Source organism: Plecotus auritus (genome assembly GCF_963455305.1).
Source record: "Plecotus auritus genome assembly, chromosome: 3".
Lineage (NCBI taxonomy): Eukaryota > Metazoa > Chordata > Mammalia > Chiroptera > Vespertilionidae > Plecotus > Plecotus auritus.
The window spans coordinates 118,595,655-118,610,938 of NC_137772.1; the positions used below are offsets into that span (position 1 = coordinate 118,595,655).

Here is a 15,284-nt window from a genome sequence, read left to right on the forward strand (position 1 = left end):
CAATTATCCTCTTATTAAGTAACTTCCATCACCCTAAAAAGAAAACCTGTGCCCATCAGCGGTCACTCCCATTATCACCTCCAGCCCTGGGCAACGCTAACCTCCTTTCTTTTTAAGAGAGAGAGAGAGAGAGAGAGAGAGAGAGAGAGAGAGAGAGAGAGAGAGAGAGAGAGAGAGAGATATCAATTTATTGCTTCACTTATTTATGCATTTATTGTTTAATTCTTGAATGTGCCAACCAACTGAGCTACCAGCCAGGGCCCTAACCTCCTTTCTTTGTCTCTGGATTTGCCTTTTCTAGATGCTGCATATAAATGAACTCATACAAATGTGACATTTTTGTCTTGATGTCTCTCAATCAGCAGAATCTTTTCTTTAAATTTTATTTTATTGTTTAAGGTATTACAAATAGTAGTACATATGTCTCCTTTTTTTTTTCCTCCCCATTGACTTCCCCCCGGCCTCCTCTACCCCCTGGCACTTGCCCTCCTCCCCTCCCCAGGGTCTTGCATCTGTTGGTTGTGCTTATATGCATGCATACAAGTCCTTTGTTTGATCTCTTACCCCCACTCCAACCCTCCCCTACCTTCCTGCTGTAGTTTGACAGTCTGTTTGATGCTTCTTTGCCTCTATCTATTTTTGTTCAACAGTTTATAATGTTCTTTATATTCCACAAAGGGGTGAGATAATGTGGTATTTATCTTTCACTGACTGGCTTATTTCACTTAGCATAATACTCTCCAGTTCCATCCCTGCTGTTGCAAATGGTAAGAATTCCTTTTTTACAGCAGCGTAGTATTCCATTGTATAGATGTACCAAAGTTTTTAATCCACTCATCTGCTGATGCACACTTAGGCTGTTTCCAAATCTTAGCTATTGTAAATTGTGCTGCTATGAACAAAGGGCTGCATATATTCTTTCTGATTGGTGTTTTTGTTTTCTTTGGATATATTACTAGAATTGGTATTCCTGGGTCAAATGGCAGTTCCATTTTTAATTTTTTGAGGAAACGCCATACTGTTCTCCACAGTGGCTGCACCAGTCTGCATTCCCACCAGCAGTGAAGGAGGGTTCCTTTTTCTCCACATCCTCACCAGCACTTGTCATTTGTTGATTTGTTGATAATAGCCATTCTGACAGGTGTGAGGTGGTACCTCATTGTTGTTTTGATTTGCATCTCTCAGATGATTAGCGACTTTGAGCATGTTTTCATATGTCTTTTGGCTTTCTGAATGTCCTCTTTTGAAAAGTATCTATTTAGGTCCGTTGCCCATTTTTTGAGTGGATTGTTTATCTTCCTTTTGTTAGGTTGTAAGAGTTCTCTGTAAATGTTAGAGATGAAACCCTTATCGGAGATAACACTGACAAATAAGTTCTCCCAGGCAGTGGGCTTTCTTGTTGTTTTGCTGATGGTTTCTTTTGCTGTGCAGAAGCTTTTTATTTTGATGTAGTCCCATTTGTTTATTTTCTCTTTAGTTTCCATTGCCCTAGGAGCTGTATTGGTAAAGATACTGCTACAATAAATGTCTGCTATTTTGCTGCCTATGGCTTCTTCTAAGATTTTTATGGTTTCCCATCTTATATTTAAATCTTTATCCATTTTGAGTTTATTTTTTATTGATTTTTTACAGAGAGGAAGAGAGAGGGATAGAGAGTTAGAAACATCAATGAGAGAGAAACACTGATCAGCTGCCTCCTGCACATCTCCTACTGGGGATGTGCCCACGACCAAGGTACATGCCCTTGACCGGAATTGAACCTGGGACCTTTCAGTCCACAGGCCAACGATCTTTCCACTGAGCCAAACCGGTTAGGGCTTGAGTTTATTTTTGTGTATGGTGTAAGTTGGTGGTCTAGTTTCATTGTTTTGCAAGTATCTGTCCAGTTTCCCAACACCATTTATTGAAGAGACTGTCTTGGCTCCATTGTATGTTCATGCCTCCTTTGTCAAAAATTAATGAGCATACTGGCTTGTGTCGATTTCTGGGTTCTCTGGTCTGTTCCACTGGTCTATGTGTCTGTTCTCGTGCCAGTACCACGCAGTTTTGAGAATAGTGGCTTTGTAATATAGCTTGATATCTGGTATTGTGATCCCTCCAACATTGCTGTTTTCTCAAGATTGCTGCAGCTATTAGTGGTCTTTTTTTATTCCAGATGCATTTTTGGAGAATTTGTTCTAGGTCTTTGAAGTATGCTGTTGGTATTTTAATAGGGATTGCATTGAATTTATAGATTGCTTTGGGTAGTATGGACATTTTAATGATGTTGATTCTACCAATCCATGAACACGGTATATTCTTCCATATGTTCATGTCTTCCTCTATCCCTTTTTTTAGTGTCCTGGAATTTTCTGAGTATAGGTCCTTTGTCTCCTTGGTTAAGTTTATTCCTAGGTATCTTAATCTTTTTTTTTCAATTGTAAATGGGATTGCTTTTTTAGTTTCTCTTTCTGTGAGTTCATTATTGGTGTATAGAAAAGCCATAGACTTCTGGGTATTAATTTTGTATCCTGCTACATTGCCGAATTCATTTATTTAGTAGTAGTTTTTTGATGGTCTTTGGAGTTTTCTATGTACAATATCATGTCATCTGTGAATAAGGACAGTTTTACTTCTTCTTTTCCAGTTTGGATGCCTTTTATTTCTTCTTCTTGTCTGATCGCTTGGGTAGTACTTCCAGTACTATGTTGAACAGGAGTGGTGAGAGTGGGCATCTCTGTCTTGTTCCTGTTCTTAGTGGAAACGGTTTTAGTTGTTGCCCATTGAGTATGATGTTGGCTCTGGGTTTGTCATATATAGCTTTTATTATGTTGATGTATGATCCTTCTATTCCCATCTTGCTGAGAGTTTTTAATCAAGAAATGGTGTTGGATTTTTGTCAAATGCTTTTTCTGCATCAATGGATATGATTATATGGTTTTTATCTCTTAGTGTATGTGGTATATCACATTCATTGATCTGCGGAGATTGTACCATCCTTGCATGCCCGGAATAAATCCCACTTGGTCATGGTGTATGATCTTTCTAATGTAATGCTGGATTCGATTTACTAGAATTTTGTTGAGGATTTTGGCGTCTATGTTCATGAGGGATATTGGCCTGTAATTCTCTTTGTATTGTCTTTATTTGGTTTTGAGATTAGGGTAATGCTGGCTTCGTAGAAAGAGCTTGGAAGTGCTCCTATCTCTTGAATTTTTTGGAATAGTCTGAGGAAGATAGGTTTTATTTCTTCTTTGAATGTTTGATAAATCTCCCCTGTGAAACTGTCTGGTCCAGGGCTTTTGTTTGTTGGAAGTTTTTTGATTAGCAGCAGAATCTTTTAAAGATTGATAGCATGTATCAGCACTTCACTCCTTTTATATTGTAAAATAGTATTCCATAGTACGAATACACCATGTTTCATTCATCCATAGCCTAGTTGATGGATATTGATTGTTCCTCTTTTGGTGATTATGAATGATGTTGCATGAACATTCACATAGGATCATTTGTGACATGTTTTCACTTTCTTGCGTATATACCCAAGAGTGGTACATACAGTACCACTGGTCATACAGTAAACCCATGTCTAACTTTTTAAGAGATTGCCTAATTATATTCCAAAGTGGCTATACCATTTTAGATCGCCAATGTATGAGGTTTCCGATTTCTCCACATCTCTTCAATAATATTGCCTCTCTTTTGATTATAGACATTTTAAAGGCCATGATCTCATCTTATTTCTAACTACTTCTCAACATAATCCCTCTGTTTCAACTACATTCATTCATTCATAATTCTCTGACCAGATCATGAACACTGATTTGCCTGACTCTTCTTATGTTGTTCCTTTTGTCTGGAATGTTTCCCCTTTTTTCCTCTTCACTTAAGTCACCTATCTCAAGTACACCTCCTTCATAATGCTTTTACTGACTATTCTTGTTCTTAATAATTATTCCCTCAACTTAATTACTATATCACCTCTTTTTTGTTGTTGTTAATTTGAAGAGAGTAGAAAAGAAGGAGGGAGAGAATGAGGGAGGGACAAAAGAGAGAAACATCTATGTGAGAGAGACACACTGATTAATTGCCTCCTGCACAGGCCTGACTGAAGCTGGAGATGCAACCTGCAACCCAGATATGTGCCCTTGACTGGGAATCGAACTGGTGATCCTTTGGTGCTTGGGCCGATGCTCTAACCACAGAACACACTAACTAGGGCACTACAGCACCTCTTGATTCCTGATTAGTAAGCACTTAATATATTCTGTCTAATATTATATCTAAATACATCTTCTAAAAAGCTCAAGTTCTTGGCATCACCTGGGTTAAAAGTAGTTCAAGGATACTGTTTTATAAGCCAGATATTTACTGATGATGATAAGATATTGTGCACAATTAAAAACAAGTTATCATGGAAGGTGGCATTTACAAATAAGTTTCACAGAGGGAGAGTACTGGGCCTAGGGGAAATTATGACCAGTAAAAGTCCTGGAAACGTATGTTCCTACATTTATTATCAGACCATAAGGTAATTTACTGTGTCTGTACTTGAAATATTATAGGAATAGAAAGTATCCCAATTTCCCCCCTCTAACTCTATCTTCTCAGATTCAGAAGCAATCCCTTCCTCCCATGATTTTACTCTCAATCTATAGCACGAACGTCTGAATTTCTAACCTTGCACTCTATAGAGTCTGGTATGTCCTAAAGGACTAAGTTTTGATTTTGTTGGCAGTTAGCTGCATTTGGTGATTATCCCCTATATAGGCTAAGTAGTCTAGTTTTATTTCAATTGATCACATATTATGCCTTTAACCTTTAACTTGTCATTATACAAATGTGCGCAAGAACAGATATCACATAAATCTAATACCGCTCCTGTACAAACACCTCAAAACGTTCAACCTACTGACAACAGGTCAAAAGAGTTATCTTGTTTCTGAAAATAACACAATTTTACAAAGTTATCATTATGTAAACTCACCTCATTTCTTTATGGACACTTGGAATTTGATCTAATGCCATTCGGTAGAATTTAATGGCTTTGGAATAATTTCTTTGCTTTAAATAAATATTTCCCATATTCACTTTCAATCTTCCTAATTAAAAAAAAAGGAATATATAATATTCTATGTTTTTCATTTTTCTATGATATTTTAGATAACCTTAATTCATATTCTTTGAAGCTCTTATCAAGTTATAAAGGTTCAGGCATTACCTAAAATTCTCCCTTGAAAAATAGTCATACTATTTTCATGTATCCACACACTAATTAATTATGTATCCAATTAAGACAGTTGGATTCCTAAAAAATACAACTAGAAAACAACTGGTTTACATTAGAAAATTAGAGTTGTGTTCTTCTAAGAAAAATATGGGACTTTAAAATTAGACCCAATAATGCTACACACATTTTAATATGATATTCAAGAAAATGATATTAATAATCTTTAATACTGCTACCAAATTTTACACAATGTACATGCTAGATATAAACTACAAACTCTTGGGGATGAATTATAAAGGGGAAGCACACTTGATGGGGTTGCCATAGCTCATTTTACTTGTAATGACAGAACACATTTTTTGTTTACTATTAGGTTATATACCTCATACCAGCTGTATTTCCTAATTTGCATTTGTGTGGATTTTAATATAAATAGTATTTTTAAGCAGGATACCTCTATATAAATACAAATTTGTTTTAGAGCATAGGTCACTTCATTGTAAAAAACTGTACAGGGAGGAAACATAAATGAACACTACGAAGAACTATATTTACTAGACAAACTGACTATAAACACCTACCTGCATTGATAAACATCTTATTTTTCACTATAACTTGATATGTGTTTAGTGCTTCAGCATACATTTCATTAGCTGAATATTGACTGGCCAAGTTGAAAAGAACCTAAGAAAGAAAAATATTGCAAAAAGATACACAATGACCATTTAGGCCCCTTTTGCCTATAATCTTTCTAGAGATTAAAGTCATATTACAAAGTTAGCTGCTCATATCAAGACACCTAACCAATTAGGAAATGAAGTAGACAGAAAATTTTGCATTCCAAGTGAACCAGAACATTCAGATAGGTAAGGCTGATCTCTGAAATTTACATTAATTTTCTATGTATTCTTTCTATTTTAGATAGTATTTGCCACCCATTAATCTCAGGAAGACCTACAAAGAATAATTGTGTCTTCTTAATGTTGCTAGTGATAAAAGGAATAAGCAAAATAGTGAACCAAATTATCTTCATAAAAATAAATTAAACTTCATGTAGGAATATCTTAAACCTTTATTTGAATAGTGATCCTCTATATGCAAAATTATAATTTGTTATTAAGTTACTGTAAATTATCTTTCTAGAGGATAGGAAAAAATGATCATTATAAATTGATCATGGAATTAAAAAATATTAGCTATAAATAGTAAACATCTAAAAATTCTTATTCAGTTTCAAATGTACTTTTTTCCATGTGTTTGACATATGACAATTTTCCCACTAAAAATATACCCTTTGAAACAGCCCTATCAACATCAAGGAACTGTCTTTTCAGAATTAAAGAAATTTTGCTAGAAATTAGTTGTTGTTGTTGTTGTTTTTACTACCTTCACAGAATATTGTCTTATTTGCCTCATTTGAAGTTCTTGAAATTCACAGGCCAAAAAGTCCACATCAGAATCTCATTAAAGTAACCACATTGAACAGAGCATAAATATCAGCAGTCTTCAAGAAACAGTCATTGGCTGGTAAGCACTTGCTAAGTTATTAAAAACAACTAATCAAAAAACTAAATAAAAAAATGATCTCTGCCCTGGCCAGGTAGTTCAGTTGATTAGAGTGTGATCCCAATACACAAAGGTTGCAGGTTGGATCCACAGTCAGGGCACATACAAGAATCAACCAATGGGTACAAAAATAAATCAGTATTTTGGATGGAACAACAAATCAGTATTTTTTTCTCTCTCTCTCTTTCAAATCAATCAATAAATAAAGTTCAAATAAAGATCTTCACACAGACCAAAGACAAGAGTGTCTCATGAACTCTTATTCAAAAAAAGATTATCATTAATCTAATTCTAAGCATCTGAGATTCAATAAAATTTTGAAAATAAAAGGAAACAAGAACTATAAAAGATAAAAGACTTCTGGAATCTTCCAATCCTAGGCAAAATAATTTTACTCAACAGGTATTTCATACTTACTGAGTAAGTTAAATCCAGATTGATGTTTTCTGGAGTTGTCACCTGCTCACGTTGTCTCACCAGCACTCTCTCTTTTCTTCCTGCGTCTTTTGCCTTTTCTAAGGCCTGAAATCAAGTATACACTCTGAACATTCATTCTGAGTATGTGTGCATTTGGGAAACACCTGCATGTAGCTGGGCTGGATGCCATATCCATTCCTGGATGCCCACAGCCCGGGGAACCCTTACCACAAACTCCCCTTGACAACAAAAGAACCCAGACCATTTGTTTAAACTGGAGCTCACTATCATAAAAATTTGTGTTTATTCTGGAAAAGAAGAGGGAGTCTGAGGGACAAAATGTATAGTAGCTTTACATCAAGTCCAGTCTCTTCATCACTATGCCTTCCACCACTTTTAGGTTTGACTATGTCTTTGATTTCCTTTTTTCCTCCCAACTCATGAATCTTTGGATATTTTAATTCTATCTCGTGAGATAGGAATTTAGATGGATTTGTTTGGTTTCTGGGATGCCCCAAATCTAGACAAGTTACAGGATAACTGCTACTCAATGTTATGGCAGATGCTTAATTTGGCTCTCTATTAAGAATGCCAGGAACCTTCTATTCCACTGAGACTAACTACAAACAGATTAATTCAACAGGGGATTTTTGCTTTTTAGAACTAGATTAAAAAGGCACCAGTTCAATGAGCAACAAAAGTAGCTTTTCATATTGAACAATTTTTCCTAATGGTAGTCATTAACCGGATAACTAAAGTCACAGAAATTATATTTATATAGTATAACAGTCAAAGTAATTAAACAAAAGCAAATTAAAAGAAAATATTTAATAATTTTAAAAGAAGCAGAGTAGGATTCCCAACAAACAATTTCCTCAGTGAAAACTCTAAGGCCAGTCAACAGCAAAACAAAAATATTTATCTATATATATCCTTTATGTGTGCACATACATACACACTTCATAACTGTGCACATATAAAACCATATAGAGACACACACACACACACACACACACACACACACACACACACACTTCATAATCCTAATCCTGAATCCTGTTAGTTTATAAACTTACCAGTTTTAAGTCTCCACAAGTGTTGGCAATACAACTTTCTTCGACCAACTCATTTACTTTCTTCTCTAATTGTCTAATCTTTTCTTCTGGACTATTAAAGAAAAAAGCAGGTAATCATTCAACCTCTAATGATATATACTAAAATGTAATTTACTTTTAACGTGCTTTTAAATGTGAAGAATAGGTCATAGATAAGAGAAACGTATACATTAAGGAGCAAATATACTACTGTTTTTAAGAATTATATAACTATTCAGAATAACTGTAAAAATAGCTAATATTTACTTAGCATAAGTGTAATTTCACACTGAGCTACATGCTTTACCCTGATCGTGGCATTTAATCATCATAATCACATACAAGTATTATCATTATTCTTTTTACTGAGGGAAACAGGTTTAGAAAGTTAAGTGCTATGCTCAAAATCACACAGCTAGAAAGTTAGATTACCAGGATTTAAACCCAGTAAGGTAAATCTAAGAGCCACACTATTGTATTATTATCCCCAAGAAAAAGCAGATCCTTTTTTCAGATGTTTGGCAAATGGAAACTTTACCTAGTGGTTAGGAAAACTGAAGCTCCCCATAAAAGAGATAATATAATAATTATTATTAACTACCAGATAGGTACTGCAGAGAAGCTTTCTAACAAGGTGAGAAGTTTAAAAACCCCGACTTGATTAGTAGCAAACACAGTACCTCAAATCAGTCACCTTTCAAAAATGACATTAATTTCTTTTTGCTCTTATTTTCTTCCAGCAAAATACCACAACACTCTGAATGCACAACAGTGTCTAGATAAAATTTTACTATGAGTATATTGGAACACATTGTATTTATGGGATTTTAAAAAAAGAATACAAGAATAAATTTAATAGCATAGCCTTGTCTATAGAATCATGTTCTTCAGTGGAACCTACCTACAAATTTCATCACGTGGGATACAAATTTTATGAGTTTACAAAGATCTGCAAAATTCTAACTGAGCAATGAGCATAACAGATGGTGATTTCGTAAAGGTTATAATGAAGTAAGAAATCTATTTTCTGGTTGCCAACGTTTGTGATTAAACCTGAAATATCAATGTAAAATTTTAAAGCAAAAATCTGTAAAAGAACTCTATGAAGATACTCTATGTCCCTATCAAATGCCAAAACTTTACTCTGTATGCACACAGCGCTATATGCAGACAGTGCTGGAAACCTACCCACACAAGAGCCTGCACCCACCCCCTGGATCTACACTTGTCAAATCTCATTCTGTTGTCAAATGTTTAGATCAGTCATAGGCAAGTGATGCTTTTCTGCCAATGAAAAGTGAAAACAATCTTCTTGGGGCAGAAGGCCTTGGAAAGATTTTCTTTGCTTTGCTTTTTAAAAGGGACCTGAAACTGGAACTTTTTTGACTCCAGCTAGGCTTTATCAGTATTCTCATTCTGGAAGTTTTGAACTCTGTAATGGCACCCTTGGCATCGTACAGAAGGGTAGGCTCTTGAGAAAAGCCAAGAGAATCAGAGGGAAGCTGAACCAGGACTGATGCTACTGGGAAGTTAAATTAACCACCTCTAGAACTGCCCTTCCACCAGATTTCCTGTTAATAATATAATAAATGTTCTTACTGTATATGTGTTTCTGATGTGTCTTCTGTTGTTAGCAGCTAAAAGGATTCCAGAATGATATATTTTTTAAAAAACAGTTTTATTAACAGACATGCTGTCATTAACTAGGATACAAAATAAACTGGTTTTACTTTATTTTATTTATTTGTTAATCCTTACCCGAGGGTATTTTTTCCATTGATTTTTTAGGAAGGGGGAGAGACAGAGATAGAGCAACACTGATGTGAGAAAGACACATAGATTGGTTGCCTCCTGCATGGGCCCGACTTAGGGCCGGAGATCAAGCCTGCAACCCAGGTATGTGCCCTTGACCAGAATTAAGCCTGAGACCCTTCAGTCCTCTAACCACTGAGCAAAACTGTCTAGGGCTAAACTGGTTTTCTATAGAGGTTCCTTGTTAGTTGAAAATGGAAATTATGTAATTTACACAATAGCTCAAATACTGGATTTAAGGATTACAGTTTAATAACATCTACTACATAGAAACAAAACAGTATAGTGGTTAATAGTATAAGTTCTGGAAATAGTCTGAATTCAAATCTCAGTCCTGCAATTTATTAGTACTATCAAGTCAAGATCTCTGTGATTTATATTCTCCATGAATGATAGTAATAGCTCAGTCTTCATTTATGTATTGCACTGTAAAATGCCTGGCACACACTGAATACTCAGTAAGTGTTTGATTGTAAAACTATTTGTAAAATGTAGACCTCAATGTACCTAGATACTAGGACATATATACAGCTGAATTTATACCATAGTTTTTGGCTACTTTTCTAACTATCAGCACAAAACTAAGTTAATTCAACAAAAATGAAATTTCTCAATACTGATATGAAAAACTAACTTCTTGTATGTTCTCTTAATTCTTTTCATTGAAATATTATTTTAAAATAAGCATATCTTATTACATTTACAACCCTATTTGACCTTCAAGAGAATCAATATTGGGCTCCATAAAAATTAGATATATCTTCAAGTCAAATCTATATCCTATATAATAAAAGCTCAGCAACTGAATGGCGGAACAACCAGAACAACCAGTCGACCAGTTGCTATGACACGCACTGACCACCAGGGGGCAGATGCTCAATGCAGGAGCTGCCCCCTGGTGGTCAGTGTGCTCCCACAGCTGGAGCGCCACTCAGTTGACCAAAGGGCACCAGACGCAGGGCTCATGGTGGCCGCTGCAGCCCGGAGACCACAGTGGAGCGGCAGCGAGCCTACTGAGCCGCGGCAGCAGCAGGAGCAGCAGGCGGTGCCCGACTGCTGGTTTCGACCCAATCCCTGCAGGCTGTGCCGAGGGATCTCACCTGTGCACGAATCTGTGCACCAAGCCTCTAGTAATATAATAAAACTATATAGTATACACATGGCTATTTTTATTAGGCTTGATTCTTTTGCTAATTCCAAGAACTAGGGATGGTATTGTAATTACTATTTTAGTGACACAAACTTTTAAAATACTTACTTGGAAAAATTTTAAAGATGCAACAATAAAACAACAGCATAAGGACTTACATACCTATCTTCGTTCTTGGCTTCCAAAGGAGGAGCAGGGCCCCTTGACTGACCAAGGGGGTCAAATGCAGAACCTGAGACACAATTCAAGAGTTCATATTTAATCTGCAACCCAGCATAATTGAAGAAAATGTGAAACCTTGCACGTTAATTATTTATTAAATGACTATTTATTAAATAAGCAGGACATTTATTATGTCTACATAAACATTTTGTATAAAAAGAAATTGGTGAGATTTTTAACATACATAAACTTGTGTGTTAACATAAAAAAAAAACAAAAATGAAATGCTCTTTCAGTATTTACTCATCTCCCACAGTAATCTTTTCCCATTATGAACTCTAAATTATCAATCATGTGAGTAATAACTTGGTATTGGTTTTTTAATTGTCCTTATTTATATAAAAAACATTAATTTTTATCCTAATAATTTTATTTTAAAATCATTTATCATATATTTAAATACTATTTTTACCTTTAATTTTAAAAAATGAGCTGTAATTTATAAAAAATAAAACAAAATTTTAATGTACAATTTGACAAATTACATGCCAGTGTAATTACCACCCCAATTGTGATGCAGAGTATTTTCATCACCTCTTTCCTTTCTTATGGTACTTAAAATAATGACACACCTTATAATCAATGGCATGTTAGATTTAAAATGGTAACAATAATTACACATATAAAAACAGTAAAGAATATTAAAAGATCTGAAAAAAATTAATAAAGACAAACCTCTCAAAGCTGCTTTGGTAAAACCAGCTGCTCTCACTGCTGTCATAGGTCTAGTAACTCCATCCTTAAAAGAATAGGAATAATTTAAAAGTACTAAAGAGTTCTGCAAATGACACGTAACTGCAATTTTTTTTATTTTTGCTAATCCTCACTGGAGGATATTTTTTCCATTGATTTTAGAGAGAGCAGAAGGGAGAAGAGGGAGAGAGAGAGAAATATCGATGTGAGAGAGCTACATCAATTGGTTGCCTCCTGCACTCACCCTGCATCCCTGGGGCGGGGAACCTGCAATCCAGGGATATGCCCTGGACTGAAATCAAACTTGAGACCCATCAGTTCACAGGCCAATGCTCTAACCACTGAGTCATGCTGGCCAGGGCTAACTGCAATTTTTAATTCTGTACTTCTGCTCCTCTATGTCATCTGTCTCTACTTTCATTTTCCCCTATAAATGCTTTTCTTTTTCTTTTCTTCCTTTCTTTTTTTTTTTTTTTTTTTGGTTCATCCTCATCCAAGGCTATTTTTCTATTGATTTTTAGGGAGAGTGGAAGGGAGGGAGAGAGACAGAGAAAGAGAAACATCGATGTTCACATCAATTGGTTGCTTCCCTCACGCACTAGCCAGGAACCAAGCTTGCAACTGGAATCAAGGTATGTGCCCTTGACCAGACTCGAACCTGGTACCTTTCAGTCCTCGGGCTGATGTTCTATCCACTGGGCTCCCCTATAAATTTATAATTCCTTGATTTAACTGGGCTTACTCCATTTGAAAGGGAAAAAAAAAACCTCATAGATTTTTACATAGCACCTTATATAGCCTACTAGAGGCCTGGTGCACAAAATTCATGCACGGGAGGAAGGTGTCCTTCAGCCCAACCTGCACCCTCTCCAATCTGGGACCCCTTGGGGGACATCCCTCTCACAATCCGGGACTGCTGGCTCCTAACCACTCTTGCCTGCCTGCCTGATTGCCCCTAACCACTCTGCCTGCCAGCCTGATAGCCCCCTAACCGCTCCCCTGCCAGCCTGATTGACACCTAACTGCTTCCCTGCCGGCATGATCATTCCCAACTGCCCTCCCCTACCAGCCCGATCGCCTCCAATTGCCCTCCCCTGCTGGCCTGATCATCCCCAAGTGCCTTCCCTTGCGGGGCTGAGGGGACTGGGGGACTCCAGCTGGATGAGGCAGGGCTGAGGGGACTGGGCGCCTCTATCTTGTGGCTATGGGTGCCGCCATCTTGTGAGGGCATGGCAGTCACTTAACATATTCCCTCCTTATTGGCTGTGGGCACCGCCACCTTTTTGAGGGTGTGACAGTCAATTAGCATATTCCCTCTTTATTAGATAGGATAAGCTGGCTATTCCCCTACTTTTGGTTGGTATCCTCTATGCCCATGAGAGAAACCAAAGACATGGTTGTAAATGACAACACAGGAAAAATGGGTCCCAGGGTACACCATACAATCAAACCATCAGTTCATGTCCACTCCCCAGTAGAATTTCATCTGAGACCTCAGTAAGTCCAGAGACTTTGCCTCCAAAGATTTCAAACAGTCGATTCTGTAGCCCACACTTTAAAGAATCAGGGTAATTATATCAGTAATATCTCCTTTAACATTTTAAATAATATAATAAAGAAAAGAAAGCTTTGGTAATATTCTAAGTCACCAGAGAGGCCCCAAATGGACAACCACACGACAGAGATACCTGGATAGCCCCTGTCACTGGTCTTCCCATTGATGATGTCAGGGATGTCTTGGACTAGTAAACAGAAAACTAAGTTAAAACAATTTTTAAAAATCTACACTTAATTTTATAAATTAAATTATAAAAGTTTTTTCATAACTTTTTCTTTATTCTATTGGCAAATTAACTTAAACATAATTTTTTCCATGTATCATCTGAGGACATAGGGTCAAACAGTAAAACTCTAAAGCAGGCATCAGCAAACAAAACCCTCAGCCTTTGTAAATAAAGTTTCATTGGAACAAAGCCACACCTATCTGTGGCTGCCTCTACACTAGGAATGCAGACTTGGTACTTGCAACAGAGACTGTCTGACCTGGAAAACCTAAACCACCTGGCCATTCACAGAATATGTTTGCTGTCTCCTTTCTGAAACATCACCAAAAACCAAGTTTATGGGTAATACATGTATAGGCTGATTAATAAAACCATGCTTCATATGACACACAGTTATATTATATACTAGAGGCCCAGTGCATGAATTCGTGCACCTTGCAAGGGAACTGCGGGCCACGAGGCTGCGGTGGGCACAGGGGCAGGTCTCGGCCCATCCTCTGTGTCCCCACCCAGCCCCTCCCACTGCAGCCTCTGGTCCACTGTTTGCCGGTGATTGGGGACAGCACCAGCAGTGGGTGTAAGCGGTGGCTACTGCCCCAATCACCCCTCAGGAGCAGGGGGAGGTGGAAAAGCCCTCAGGGGCGATTGGAGCTGGCAGCTGCCACTTGCACCCGCTGATGGCGCCGAGTGATCGGGACTGGCGCCAGGCGCCAGCAACGGCTCCGGTGCCAGCTGCAGGTGCGAGTGGGGCTGTCGCTGGCAGTGGGTGTTGAGAGATGGCTGCCGGTCCCGATTGCCCCTCAGGAGCAGGGGTGGGGTGGAGAAGCCCTGAGGGGTGAGTGGGGCTGGTGCTGGCAGCAGGTGCAAGTGCCGGGCGGGACTGTGCTGCGCGGGAACAAAGAATTTTCATTAACCACCAGAGGCTCACCCCAATGACAGTGACTGGTGCTCCGCCTTGGTCTGGCACCCTTGCTCACCTGCTCTACCATCCTGCTACGTCCGATGCCCACCATGTTCTACACTCTGCCACCTGCTGCCGATGCCCACCATGTTCCGTGCGCACTCCCTGGTGGTCAGCGCATGTCATAGCGACTGGTTATTCGGTTGTTTAGTTGTTCCGCCATTCGGTCTATTTGCATATTAGGGTTTTATAGGTAAGGCTACTTTTTTCATTTATATAAAGGGACAGTATGAAGGCAACTGCCCTGGACCTTGGTTCTGAAATCATTTTTCTGACTTCTAAGAAATATTATCATAAGGACTGGGAAATGATATCCCACCTCACTCTCATATTTCTCTATTAAGCTAAAACATCCAAATTTGGGCAACATATAAAA

The 15,284-nt window shown here is 37.6% G+C and overlaps 1 protein-coding gene across 6 annotated transcripts in view; it reads right to left on the bottom strand.

Moving 5' to 3' along the window:
- Positions 1-15,284, bottom strand: part of IFT88 (intraflagellar transport 88) — a 186,800-nt gene that overhangs the window by 137,132 nt on the left and 34,384 nt on the right. For 4 of the 6 annotated variants that reach the window (XM_080662125.1, XM_080662122.1, XM_080662121.1 and 1 more), the window contains 7 exons: positions 13,852-13,905; positions 12,146-12,209; positions 11,411-11,480; positions 8,269-8,359; positions 7,193-7,297; positions 5,791-5,893; positions 4,967-5,081 (listed from right to left, as the gene is read on the bottom strand). In XM_080662125.1, the coding sequence (XP_080518251.1) occupies positions 4,967-5,081; positions 5,791-5,893; positions 7,193-7,297; positions 8,269-8,359; positions 11,411-11,480; positions 12,146-12,209; positions 13,852-13,905 (602 nt within the window). The remainder of the gene's footprint in view (positions 1-4,966; positions 5,082-5,790; positions 5,894-7,192; positions 7,298-8,268; positions 8,360-11,410; positions 11,481-12,145; positions 12,210-13,851; positions 13,906-15,284) is intronic. The other 2 variants (XM_080662124.1, XM_080662126.1) reach the window with 1 other exon arrangement.